This window comes from Melanotaenia boesemani, chromosome 10 (assembly GCF_017639745.1).
Source record: "Melanotaenia boesemani isolate fMelBoe1 chromosome 10, fMelBoe1.pri, whole genome shotgun sequence".
NCBI classification, from domain to species: domain Eukaryota; kingdom Metazoa; phylum Chordata; class Actinopteri; order Atheriniformes; family Melanotaeniidae; genus Melanotaenia; species Melanotaenia boesemani.
In genome coordinates this window covers 29,122,770-29,137,309 of record NC_055691.1, presented here as the reverse complement: position 1 = coordinate 29,137,309, position 14,540 = coordinate 29,122,770, and the positions used below count along the sequence as shown (strand labels likewise).

Here is a 14,540-nt window from a genome sequence, read left to right as displayed (position 1 = left end):
TAGTCATGTATTTCATTTATAAAGCACATTCAAATTGGAGAATTCCCTGAGGAGAACATTCTTTGCTTCACTTCACATCAGACAACTTACCACCTCACATTAAACCTCATCAAACAAAATGAGTTTATCACACCACAAGCTGGCAGACACACATACACATCAATGAACATAGACATAAAAGATACACAGACACACTGCATCAACCCCTAATTTTCTCATACACACTCACTGATGAAGTTAGAATTGGACATGTGCCCCAGAAGTCTCTATGCAGAGGTAATAGAAAGAACAGAAGTCTCATTAATCAGCTGACCTCTAACCTCGAAGCTGTAGCAGAGCCACAGTAAGTCTCCTAACTGGATGCTTGTATATAAAGTTAGAGAACCATGACCACTCAGCAGACAAGATTTTATTTGCTGCATTTTAAATGTTACCTGAACATAAACTGCAGCTTTAAATGAGATCATTGTGTGTTTGTGTGAAGGAGGATGTTTTTAGACTGAACTGAACTTGTGATGCAAGGCTGAAGTGATTGTTTTTCACCAGGCTGGATGTGCAGGTATCTGACAAGCCACAGTGACATACAGCCCCATATATCACCATCACACATTCCTGCTGACAGTGAACCTGTCAGCAAATCCTACATTCACACTCACACATACACACATGCTCCAAACACATACCACATCACAACCCCCAGCCATTCCCTGTCACTATTAAACCTGCACACACATAAAGAATAGAAAGGGTGGATGGGATGTAGGGGGTGATAAACATTACAATTACAGGACAATACACAGTGCACTACCAGTACACTGTAGTGCACATTGCCCTTAAACCAACCCCCACTGTCTCCCCATCCCCCTTCAACCATTCTCCTCTCCTCCTCACTCACATCTCTGTTACCCTAGCTGGACCCCAATATTAATCCTTTGTGACTTTTTTCTATCACGAGGATGTGAACAGACACAACTTGGTCCAGCGAGTGTGCTGATTTATCACTCTGATTCATTGTGGTTGTTATCGACTTTTATGCTTTCTATTTCTTTAATTTTGAGTTGTGGTTACTATACCCTCTGGTTTTCACTGCCGAATTCAAATATTGCAGTACACACTAATATACAAGACCACATGGACAGATTTGAGAATGGTGTGTAATTTTCTCTGGCTGTTTGTATTTCTACTGAGAGCTGCAATTATGCTGCAAAAAGCAGACATCCAATGGGTTGAGGTAATTAGCTGCTGCTAAACAGACTGTAACTTCATGGGGAAACAGAGGAATTAATTGCAATGATTATCAATTAAACTACATCACAGAAAGAAAAGGTCCATTAGAGGTTTTCTGTTTTCCTGTAGAGGTACTCCAACTCTGTGTTTTCTTTTTTTATTTTTAATCAGGGATTTTCATCTGTAAAATATCCACTTTCTTGTTTCTTTTTTTTTTTTTTACCTACCTGGTACAGTTTTTAGGTCACCATATTAGAAATCCAGTGATGAAAAGATGAGAAGAAAAGAAAAGGAAGGAAATGAAAAAGAAAGACATCATATTCATCATTATTCATCTTACTCTGAGGGGGCTGGCTGAGAACAGAGGGGACCCACAAGTCAATGCCCGACCCTGTCAGAGCATTACAGCTAAATCGATGCCACCAGAGAGGGAGCTGCTGCTGACCCTCACACACAGTGGACAGGGAATTCTTCTCTACACAGACTAACAGCAATTGACTCAGGAGGGAGTTAGAGAGACAAGACCTGTCCCTGTTAACAATCACTGTCAATACTGAGGGTGGTCTCACAGAAACTGTAAGACTGGAACATGCTGGTATAGGGATTACATGTTTGGGTGCAATTTGCAGTTTAAATGTATCCATGTTTGAGTGTCTTAAAATAGCAAAATCATTTGTGGTCCTTGGTTTCTGGAGCATACAGATTAGGGCAGCCAGAGTGAGACTAGAGCAAACTGCTATAATACTATGAACAGATTTGTGGTGCGTCTGAGGGATTATTAAAGACGTAATCCGAGGAAAGTGTTAATCACTGACTCAACCAATTAACCACATAATCATTCTTAAATACTGAAATGTTTATTCCTTGTGGGCATTTGGAGAAAGCTGTTAAGATAAATAAACCTGGGGATATTTTAATCAGCAACACACTGAAAGGGAGAGAGATCTTAGCAGACCTCATGTATTGCTCATCTGAAGCTTGACAAAAATATTTTAGCAAGATGGTTGCTTGTGTTTGGTGTCAGACTGGTAGCCAATGTTGAGATTTACTGGGATATATTGGAGTGTGAAACTAGTTTAGCCCATTTCCAGAGCCAAGGGTCCTGGCCACGTCAGAGAGAGAGCTGGGTTGATTGTTGCTGGAGGGAATTTGTCTGACATCTAATCTAAAGTTCATTAAACAGCAATCTCAGGAAACAGGCTGCACATGCACACTGACATACCACTAAACTCAAAATCACACATACACACATTCACAAAGAGAAAATATCCTGCACCAATATGTACAGAGATATACATTTGCAGTACATGCGTGGTTGCCCTGTGTGACTGCCTACAGAGCTGGGGGTGGTCCAAGGGAGAGAGGAAAGCCCCTCTTTTCTCACACCTCACCACAGCTCAGAGGGAGGGACATCTTATCTCACTACTGCAGAGAGACAGCAAATTAAGAGGAGAAAAAAGATGGATGGGAGTGCGTAATGTGAGCAGGGCTTTGCAGGAGAAGGACATATGGGCTAGAGGGAGAATGGCCAAAAAGAAAAAGCAGCAGCAGAAAGACACAAAGAGAAAGAAAACATCTAATCACCCTCAGTTCTGTGAAGTTTCATGTGCCAAAGAAACAACATTTGTGGTTCCAGTAATGGGAAATTCATTTTTTATACCAGATGCAACAAAGATATTGGCAGCAATGCACATCTCAGTGCTGCTCTGGCTTCAGCCTGATGCAACTGCAACCACGAATCAGGGCTGATATGACAGTGCACTGTGCCCATCACATATGTGTGAATGGATGCTGTAATATCACTGTTAAAAAAAAAGAAAACATCCCTTATTTATAACAGATTTGTGTGAGAAGGAACTGATTTTATTCATTGCAAGCCATGGTATAAGCACGCCCGATGCTATGAAGTCATTCCAAAAATGGTCTCCTAGCAACTGTTGTTATGGGCAACCAGCATTCTCTGCAGGCAGCACATTGAGTCTTGCAGAGGGATACACACACACAGAGTGACAGCGTGGTTGAGAGTCAACCATAGTTAAACTGCTGCTTGTGTGTCTTCATGTGGCTAACAGCAACACAATCCACATATCTTAGATCGAGATTCATCACACCATCATGTATCACAGCTTTGTAATGGCTCACACCTCATCTTATTTTTTTCCACTTTGTGTGTTCTAACATGATTTTGTTTGCAGCAGCTGACACCCGGAGAAATTTGACCTATTTTCTATATATGTGACGCATGCTGTGTACTCACACAGATGCCCAAATCATGGTTAGATACTCACAAAGGCATGTAACCGCCTTGACACATCTGATTACATTCACACACTGCCCTCTACTGAGAGGCCTCGAGTAAAACATGAATGCTGTGCCTGGATCTGAAAAAAATAAACAATGACCTTACTATGACAAGTTAATGAGAGGTTTTACACCAAACTTGCAGCATACTGGCTGAGAAATCGACTAGCATCTCCACTGGGGTCATGAATAATGCAAAATGCATGCTGAGAAGATGTAGTAAAGATAGGATAGATGATGAAAACACTCAATAAACAGTTCAGTCTTTTATCTCCATGTCGATAGGAGGTGGATTCCCATGACTTACTGGATTATGAATACAGAAAACCACATTTTTTATTTATCAAATTCATCTCTTTGTTGTTTTGTATCTTTGATCAGACATAAATATAAAATTTGCATTAGCATGCATTTATGTCAGTGCATTTGACCCTTTTATGAAGTTACTGATGATATCAGGGGGAAAGTAATGAAGTGCAGTCTTGACTCATCTGTTTAATCCTTTGTTTTATGATTGTGGTGAGAAATTACATTAATTTTTTGTTTGAAATTTAAGCAGCAGAATATCCTTTAAAATATAATAAAACCACAATGGGTATAATATAACTTGAATGCAACAGTTAAACTCAGGCAGAGATAAAAAAAACAAAACAAAACAAAACAAAACAACTATGTTTGGAGCAGCAGAACAAAACCAGACAGATGGAAATGACTGGAAAACAGACCTTTTCCTTATTTAATGTATGATATTCTTTAAAATGATATATAAATTATGTGAATGAATTAATTCTTTGCTTAAATGCTCCAAAAATATTTCTATGGGTGGAACTTGAGACTCAAATGTAAATCTGCCGAGTTGTCAGCTCTATAGAGCTGCAGATATGATTTCTGTTATTCAGTATTTAATGTTATAAACGGACCATTAAAAATGTATCATACTATATACACAGACAACAAATACATCGACAAGTGATTCATGTCAGGGTATGCAATATCTAAAGATGATATGCCCACACAGATGTTTTTTTTTTCTTGTAGAAATGTATATGTGCTTAGATATAGCTTGTGTCTTCTGGGTAACATGTTATACATTACAGGCACAATTAATATGACTCTCTGACCTGATCTTTACTGCAGGACTTGAAAATTTTAACAATGCTCAGACATTCTAAAAAAAAAAAAAAAAAAAAAATGCACTCAACTCTACACACTACCTCCAGATTTTGGGTGTGTACAGGTCAGTCTGCATCTTTAAAAGTGTACAAGGATATTCTCTATTGTGAAAGACATAAAACTTTACCAATGTGTTATTTACCAGTCTTCATCTCCCTCTGGTGGTGATCACAAAAACTACACTAAAGCTTCCCTTTCTTTTTTTTTTTTCTTTGTGTCCTACTCTTATGAGTAGTAGTGGTGGTATTACCTATTATACATTTAGGCTCAGTTCTGCTATTTTGTTTTAGACCATTTAATACCACCAACCAACCATCTCAGCCAAAAAGCTCATATGGAATTTGGGGAGAATGCAATAAAGCTATTTTAATTGACATTAAAATGAAATTCCTAAGACTCATTAAATATTGGAGTTGCAGATTATTATTATTTTTTTAATCAAAGGACATAAAGAATATCGTATTGAATATAACACTTGAACCAGTTTAGTTTTCTTTTGAGTTAAGAGTTATAGAGTTTTCATCAAACACTGTGAAAAAATCCTGCCATGGAAAACTCAAAAAAAGTTGCTGTGGATTGGAAGGGTTGTGTACTAATAAGGTCAATATTTGATTTAGTGCAAAGTATCCTTGGTCTAAGATACTGAACACCTACTTGCCACTTCACATGTCACGATTATGTGTTTGAGACAGGAAGGAAAAATCTTGTATGCATACTCCAAAAAACTAAACGAAAACACGAAAAACAAAAAAAAAAAAAAAAAAAAAAAAAAAATGATGTATGTGTGTGCATGGTAGATGTGACATCAAGTAAAATACATTATTCAATAAGGCTGAAAAAGGTGATATATGCAGATGCAGTCTATTTATCATTATTACTGCAGCTGCAGAGCAACAGGAAAAAACAGCAGAGTCAGTATGAAATTAATTCTAACTTCTTGTGCAGTAAATAATTATATGAAGTGCAGATGTTTTGCATTCATCTACAAAACAAGTCCTATAACGTTATTGGAAGTGAATGTATCATGTAACAGCCGTATGGTGTTTTAATCAGGGTCCACATACCCACAAAGTAGACTAATTCAGTTCAACAAATACAACAGGAATTGAAACCCAAGTTTATTGCTACCTCAGTCATAAATCCAGTCACATAAGACCATTCCCATCACCATCATTAGTTTTTTTGCCTACAGTATCCTATAGTTTCTACACTGTTGCGTCTATATTCAATTGAAGAAACTAAGATCTTTACAGCAAAGTTGCATTCAAGTTAATTTTTTTCTTCTTTATTTTGCTTGATGTCACGAATCACATATTCCAGAGTTTTAATAATTTATGTGGAAGGAAGACTTTAAATATAACATGCTGGACATTAATATTGTTTGTACTCAGTGTTGAGACAAATGAGGCTCCTTTCACAAACCCTTGCAGTAGAACAACTGTTGCTAGGGCAACCAAGGTCTGTAGAAGTGAGACTGAACAGAAAGCTTCTGGACTGAGCTTATTTAGGTACTTCCTTTTTTATGATTACACTTTCAGTTTCAAGCAGTATTTTAAAAAACTGATTCATTGTATGAACTATCATTCTGACACCACTGATTTAATAATAATAATAATAAAAAAGTAAATCTACAGTCGTTTAAAATGGTAACTTCTCCATTTATAGGACACTTAATCATTTCCAAAAGCCAACCTTGCTTCCAGTTGCAAACAGGATGTGGGTTGTTGCACAAACCCCTTCTGGTTCCTGTGTCTAAACACACACTTATTTCAGTGAAATGAAATGCAGATGGTTGGTTGGAAGGATTTGTAAAACTGTTAGTTTGAACCAAGGTAGTAGAAAATGTCCATGTAAAAAAAAATCCAACAAAAAACAACTTACCCTTTCAGTAAACAGGTGTCACTGCATAAGACAATTTACTAATATCAACTACAACAGAAAAAAAGGAGCAAATGTAAGTTAGAACAGGGTACAATAAAAAAGGCACATTTTATCTGTGTGATCCTTAAAAATGGCCATTTTAACAAGGAGCTATCAGTGTGTCGGCTAATCTTTTGTTAATAAAGGGGAAAATAATTTAGGATTTATGCTAGAAATCTAATGTCTATCTCTAAACTCAAGTGACCGAACCACCCAGTCATGTTTTTTACTTTAGAGATATATCATCCACAGGTGCAGAGGCGATGTGAAGTCACTCACTTGTCACGTTTTCTCGCTCTGCTTGTCTTGTATGTGCTGCTAACAAGACAGCTCTTCATTACGTCAAAGACCTGCTCTCTGTTAACTCACAACCATATGGAGGGGAATCAGCCCCAGTGGGACCTGTGTCAGCTAGAGTGTGAAATGTCAGATATAAAAACACAGCAGCACACACACACACACACACACTCAAAAACTACACACCCCCATACACAACAGTCACATTCACCCTTCAAAGACAGGAAGGAAAGTGAACTTGGAGACAAACAGAGATTGGTCTTTCCACTCAGACATCTGCTCGGTCCCAGAGACAGATGGCGAGCCAATCAGACCGCCTGCTGCCTCTGCCACTCCACGCCAGCCTCTCCTACCACCCTGCTGCCCCTCCTGTAAACCTACATCCTGGCACACATGACAGGTGGCATCTTGTCAGTGTGACACTGCCATTACCCTAGAATGGTTTATGTATTCCCAATATTAACACGAGCCTGCCGCAGATATGCATAAAAACCAGACCCACCAACTGACTTCCTTATAGGTAATGATTGAATAAACTGGAATGCACTAAGCTTACAGTGTCCTGATGCTCTGGCAGCAAATAGAAACTCCCCATTTGTCTGCTCTGAGAGATTTATTTTCATGGCAGCTTGACCTTCTTCAGAGGACAGCTATCTGATAAATGTCATATGTGGGCTTAAGTGAGGACTGAGTGCATCACATTGTAGGTTGTGTGTACAAGTATGGCAAACGTAAGGGTGAGAGTGGGCAAGAAAGAAGAAAAATCCAGTTTTTTGTGATGCTGTACTATGATTAATAGAATGGTGTCTTACAATGATTGTAACATGTCCAAGTATTAGTGCACAAATTCATGCACTGCATCAGCCAAGCAACTGCAGAAACAACAACCTTTGCTTCATCTGAATAAATTCAGAGCATGTAAATGCAACTGCAGAAGTAGCCAGTTCACAGAAGGAGAGATCGAATAAACAGGGAAATACAGAACACATGAATGAACAGGTAGACTGTGATGAGCATCTGCCAGGGTGGACATACTGATGCTTGTTAAAAGCAGTGCCATTAAACCCTTTCTTTCTTCACACAATGCAAAGTAACCTCAGTTGATTTACCCGACTTGGATATTAAACTCTCAAAGAATCCTGTCACACTTCACTAGGAGACTGCAGTACACATTAACATGCAGGAGAGGATGCACAGTGAGCACACACTGCAAACCCTTTACACAGTCACACCTGAGACCTTTCCCTACATGCACAAAAAAAAGAAAAAAAAAAAAACTTGATGAAGCCAGAAAGAACTGTGATGAAGTCAATTATGACTCCAGCGCCTTTAGCTCAGCAGCTCATCAATAGTCCTTACACAGGCTGCAGTGCAAACAGAGGATTTTAAGGGTAATGCATGCTGTGAGATCTGGACCAGTTTTTTTTTCAGTTTATTTCCTCCTAATTAATCTCAGTTTTGCTTTCCTTTTACTGTTCTGATGGAAGCTGAATTCTTTGCTGTAGCAGTAAAACAAACTTTAAAAGAATAAAAGCAGAGAAAAAACAAACGTGTAATTAGTTAATTTCAAAACGATTATGGCCAAATCCACCGTGAAACAGAATTTTTTGATGTTGTTTCTTTGATCCTAGTCAGGCCAGTCAATACTGTGATCATGGACAACTTTCAAGGCTACCCAGCAGAAAATCAAAGCTCTAATCAATATCAAACCTGAGCTGTGGACATGACTTTTTGGACTCAGTAAATTGATATGAATGAACCCTAAAAAAAGCTCATTATGTAAGTTAACAATGCAAATCGACTTTAATCAACATTGTTGAAAAAACACTGAAAAATGCTTTGCAATGTATAATAGCAATTAGCTGCTAATGATGATAGCTAGAAAAGTAGCAAACAGCAATGTTTTCTACTGTCTCTGTGTAAATGGTCTTCCATCTTTCCACTATCTGTACCCACTTAATCCAATTCAGGGCCATAAGGGGAATGGAGTCTACCCCAGCTGCTGTCAGTGCCTTTGTTACAGAGCCCCCTCATGCACAGGGAGAACATGATGAAAGTCATGGTGTCAGCCTGGCGACCTCTTTAAAATTTTGAGTGAAAGAGAGATAGGCAGGCAGTCCCCCAAAACTTAACATCATGAAACAAGCTGACTCTAGGTGTTGCTGATTTATCTAAAATAGGCGGAGTCTGGTTGACAGTCACCATTTTTAAAGCAAAGATGAAAAACAGCCAGAAAGGATAAATTGGACAAAAACAACAACAAAAAAACAAACAAACAAACAAACAAACAAACAAAAAAAAAACTAGGCAACGTTATGTACATAATGTGTTTTCTAAGGTAGAAAAAGACATAACCACGAGCAGCCCACAGGTCAGACTCCTCCACGTACTGTTTTTTGTGAAATTTCCACTAGTAGCATTAAAACACTAAAATATGGATCCATGTGCTGTGGTAGCTGTGGAAAGACACAATATTCTCTCATCTTAAACTCTTTAGGGCTGACTTTGTTTTATTGTACCACTGACAACTACACTGATCCCGTATGAGCACTTTCACAAACTTAATATTCATGTTTATATTCATGTGAATATCATGTTCATATTCATGCTCATCTGACAAAAAAAGTCAAATTAAACTGCTATTGTAAATAAAACAAGAAGCTGTAAGGCTTTTTAAACTGTTTTATCCTGCGGCAACTTCAAAGCTTTAGTTAGCTGATGTCAGCAGTACTTGCTCCCAACATCACTCAAGCATGACTGTTCTGCAGGGAGACTGCAGCTTGTAGAAAAACATACTGTAAAATGATTCTTATTAATGCTATATTATAGCTAACATTATACAGATAAGATGAAAAGAAGGAAAGGGGAAGATGTACAAAAGCACCACAGAGGCATTAACATAACACTGAGATATTGTGATAAAAGAAGTGGCAGTTATGATATGCACTTTCTACAAAAAGCCATGACATATATGCTTTAAGACTGTTCAGCAGGAGAAGCTTGAGATTAGTGTTGATGGTGTCAGTGATACAAGGCTGTTTGTCAGTGTATGTGTTATGAAAGGTTTTGATGTTTTTGCATGCCTAAACCTTTTTCTCTGGATTGTGGGTGTAGATTTTTATTAAAAGGTAAGGAGATGTTTCACTACTGCTTAAGAGTTAGAATTAGGTAACCAATGTGTATCTTCCATCAAGGGGTCCCAAACAAAGACCAAATAATTTTTACGAGTATACTAAAATACAAACAGAATGGTATCTGCCGCCTCCCCATTGCTATTGTTTCAGGGGAGTAATCAATTATTTCACTATGATGTCATTCTGCTAATCCTCCCCCATGCTGTTCAGACCTCCATTTGTGCACTGGCTGCTCTGTTGTAGTTTGCATCAGATCAAAAACCGGAAGAAACATGCTGATTACCCTAAAATTATTTCTAATTAATTGAAAAGACTATTTTCAAACACCCCCAGTAGCCCATTGTTTCATTGTTTGGACTACAATGTTCTTATAGATGATTACATGTACTGACACAAAAGCATACATGCTACTCTTGAGTCACATGTGTGCACACACCCGCCCAGTACATCACATCATAGAGCAGTGATTTGATTTGGGCTGAATGAATCTCCTGGCTTGATCACAGTGAGTCATCTGGTCTCCATCGTCAGTGGCAGGATAATTGAATGAGGGACAGTAATGAAGAGACATGGAAGTAACATGAAGGGCAACATGGGGTCCTTTTATCTCTTTTAGCGCAGTGTTTTCTTGAGTATAAATAATGCTTCGATTATGACCTTATCAACATGACCCCTGCAAACGAAAGAGCAAACTACAAACATACAGAAAAGTAACTGTATGACGCTGCATGTATCACACTGGACCTGCCTGATGTAGGAAACAGACAGTAAAGCATGCTGCTGTATATTATCTAGGGATCAGGATGCAGTTAGCTGTCATTCTCTTGCTGTAAGCAGAGCAGACCCCTACAGCATTATGCAGATAATCCACTTAGCCGCCATGTGTGTCAAGATGCCAATTTACCCTGCTTTTCTCACCACTGTGTGTGAGGCCTAGTGTAAGACATACTATGCATATTGATCAGCTGCATGAATGTGGAAAAAGTCAACCATTCTGACAAGATGTCTGTAAAATTAAGAAAGATTAAGCAGAGTGGAACACTGAGGCCAACCATGTTCCCAATGTTGAAAGCCTTATTCCCTTCTTTAATTAAATTTCCATGTGATTCTTTCTCAGCGTGTGCTAAATTTATGATAAATCCTGGATTAGCTACATCAAGAGGAGTTGTGGTTCAAGCCTTTGAAATATTGTTGAATTTGCCTCTTTAGACATGGCTCACTGTGCTTATAAGAAGGCACAGATTTAGAGCAGGTCTTGATCAAATCAAATCTAATTTAAAACCCTCAAACCAGTGGTACACACATCAGTTTTAACTTCAGTTGGTCTTTATTGTACCAAACCAACCAATTTTGTGTCAGTACAGGTACCAGATACCAGATAGATAGCTAGATAGCTAGATGGATAGATAGATAGATAGATAGATAGATAGATAGATAGATAGATAGATAGATAGATAGATAGATAGATAGATAGATAGATAGATCCTGTAATTACTCTGGGGGATAATCACTCATTGAACTGAAATATTAATTCACACCGAGACAGGAAATATGATCAATATTAATCTTGGCTCGCAGACAAACCCCCTGGAACACACACACACACACACACACACACACACACACACACACACACACACACACACACACACACACACACACACACACACACACACACACACACACAGTCTACTAAATCCCCATTAATAATTAAGATGGGTTCAAGCTAACATGTCAGCGTGACTGTAAATGCCATGGGTTCTGCAAACAAATCACTGAGCTCTGAAAATAGTTAGATGCCATTTCTGCTCAGCATGAATTGAAAGGAAATTTTCACGTCAGAGCAGATTGTAGCAGTTGTAAAGAAAGCTCCTCCAAAGAAGATGCCAAAAGAGCAAATGATGCCAACATTGAAGTGTGTAGCTTGTTGCCTTCTGGTGCAGTCCTGAAGAGGTTTGAGTGAAGAATGTAGATGTGGAGCATTAATCAAAGATGGAACAGTGACTGTGAAACAGGTTTGACAGGAAAGCCTTTTAGGGCTGTCATCTATGACAGCAAGAGCACTTGTCTGGCAACAGCATCCATGCTAATGTCAACATATACGTACTGCGGTGGAGTAAAATGGAGTCAAGGGACACAAACTGTCAACCAGATGAGACAATGATCTGCAAATAAATCCATTAACATCATCAAGGCACGCTAAGCCTAAATATCTTTAGTCTTGTTGAGAATCAACCTAAAGCTGACAGTATTTTTTTTTTAACAATGTACCCATTATTAGCTACAACAGCTGACTTTCATGTTCCCCTTTTTCCATTTCTTTGCCCTTTGTCCCTGCCCTTATCTGTGACACCTCATTTGTCACCTTCCTTTCATGCCCTGTCCATCACCTCTTCCACTTTTCTCCAGGCCTTCTGCTAACACTGCTGTCTCACCCCAGCATGGACTCCATGGCCTATCGCCATAGTAACAGACAGTCATGACAGGTGGAGATAGCAGGTAGTGTGGCGATGCATGACTTCCCCTGGGACTGCAGAATGCCAACACTATAGAATAAAAATGAACAGAACATGCTCCCTTATACAAAGTCATCCAGCGTCCAGGCTTTACAATCAAGTCATTGAAGGATGCACCCAAGCCTTCAAGCCTTTTCTGTATTCTACCCATGCAGCAAAGTGACTCTACCATTGTTTCAGTGTTTCAAGCTGGACAGAGGGGAGAGTGGAGCTCAACGAATGTTAGCATGTTGTATGTTTCTAATTCATCATTCTCTACGGCCAGATTGTAAACACAACAAGATAAGCCAATCTGCTTCTTGTCAGCAAGGAAGTGGGTTCAACTAATGAGATTCCACAAATTGCTTGTTATGCATTGCAGTAAAGCTATTTTCTCATCTATTTGTCAATGATTTCATTCAGTCTTGGATATGGGGGAATCATTAAATGCTGACCTTGCATAACGCAGTAGCAACTTACTTATTTGTATTGCAGGGGCAAGACCACGTCTTTTTACTCACAATCTCTAATTACAAGAAACATACAGTATGCCTTCCAACTCCAAAATATGCAGACAGTATGATCTGTTCGCCGTTGTCTGGTGCTTATTCTTTAACACTGCACTTAAAGATAATGAAGTGCTTAGTTGGATAAATAATTCGCACACATCTTTGGCATATAAAGTGGGTTCCGCATTTCACAAGAGGACTTAATGCTTGTAGATAGTAATAAAGGGGAGGAGCAATGAGCAAATATGCCTTTTAAAGAGATGACAGCTCATCTCCTGCTTTAGTCACTGCATGGGCATTTGTCATGAGGAGAGAACGATGAGACAAAGGATAGAGAAAAAAGAAATAAACTGAAAAAAAGTGGCCTGTTACACCCCCTCTGGGACTTACCATAAGCAAACACACAGCTGATTCAGGGATGAGCTGGACAGCCATAATGGGATCCTCCTATAGATTTGAATGGAAACGAAATTTTGGATGCCTTCTTTATCCTCTTCTTGTCCAGGTGAAGACCTGCAGACCTTTGACTGGTCCTCCCCCTCTGTGTCCTTATATTCACCCCCCCACTGTCTCTTAGGCAGTGATGCGAACTGTCTCTTTGCTTCAATTGTAATTCCACACTCTCTGGACAGCCGGTGAATCCCCTGTCTCTGAGACTCTTCAGACTGTGTGAAAATCAATCCTTCCTCTTCCAGTCATTGATGTGAGAGGATAGATTCCCCCCCCGCCCCCTACCCCCCACCCCCCTAATGTCGCCTTTCACTTTCAAAACACTCCCTGCGGACCCCACACCCTCCTTCAAAACCCTTGTGACTGGTGTCTCTTGCCGATTGCTCCCTTCCCTCTGTTGCAGCCCTCTACCTCCCTTAATCAGTTTACTATCTTCACAACACAAAGCACCTCCAGGCATGCACGTGGTTCTTCAGTCTACCTGCTTTCTCCGATGATATCCTTTCACTGTTCCAGTGGATGTATCACAGCTGCATCAGTGATGCTCCCCAGTCTAAAGCACTCCCACTTTGATGGAAAGGTAGACATTCACCTCAGCTCTCTCCACTCAGATATCCAGCGCAGAGAGCTCTCCTTTACACTAATCCCCAGCCTCATGTATCATCAGCATGGAACACCGGTACAGAGGGAGTTTCAGAAGGGTGCAGGATAATAGAAAGGAGGGGAGATGTGGCGCTGCGAGCAGCCACTGGTGAGAGAGGTTCACAGTGAACTGAGCGTAAATGAAGGTGGGTGGGGGGAGAGAGGGATGGAAATGCAGGGAGCAGACCGCGCCTATCGATGCCGGTTGAAGCATAGAGGCAAAACGGGAGGTGAATGAATACTTATCAGCAGGCTTAATGAAAGGGGTTATTTTTTATTTTGTGCATGTAATATTGAGACCTGTGTTGCCATGCTCTGTAGATACTGAGAAGTGCTTTAGATTTGATTTTTTAAAAGCCAGTTTACAGTGAATACGTTGCACAGAAAAGGGA

General features: G+C 39.5%; 1 protein-coding gene across 1 annotated transcript in view; it reads right to left on the bottom strand.

The window, feature by feature from the left end:
- frmd4a (FERM domain containing 4A) overlaps positions 1-13,717 on the bottom strand; it is a 92,951-nt gene extending 79,234 nt beyond the window's left edge. Inside the window, exon 1 of the mRNA XM_041996903.1 lies at positions 13,447-13,717. Coding sequence (XP_041852837.1) covers positions 13,447-13,491 — 45 coding nt within the window. The 5' untranslated portion in view covers positions 13,492-13,717. The remainder of the gene's footprint in view (positions 1-13,446) is intronic.
- Between the last annotated feature and the right edge of the window lie 823 nt (positions 13,718-14,540).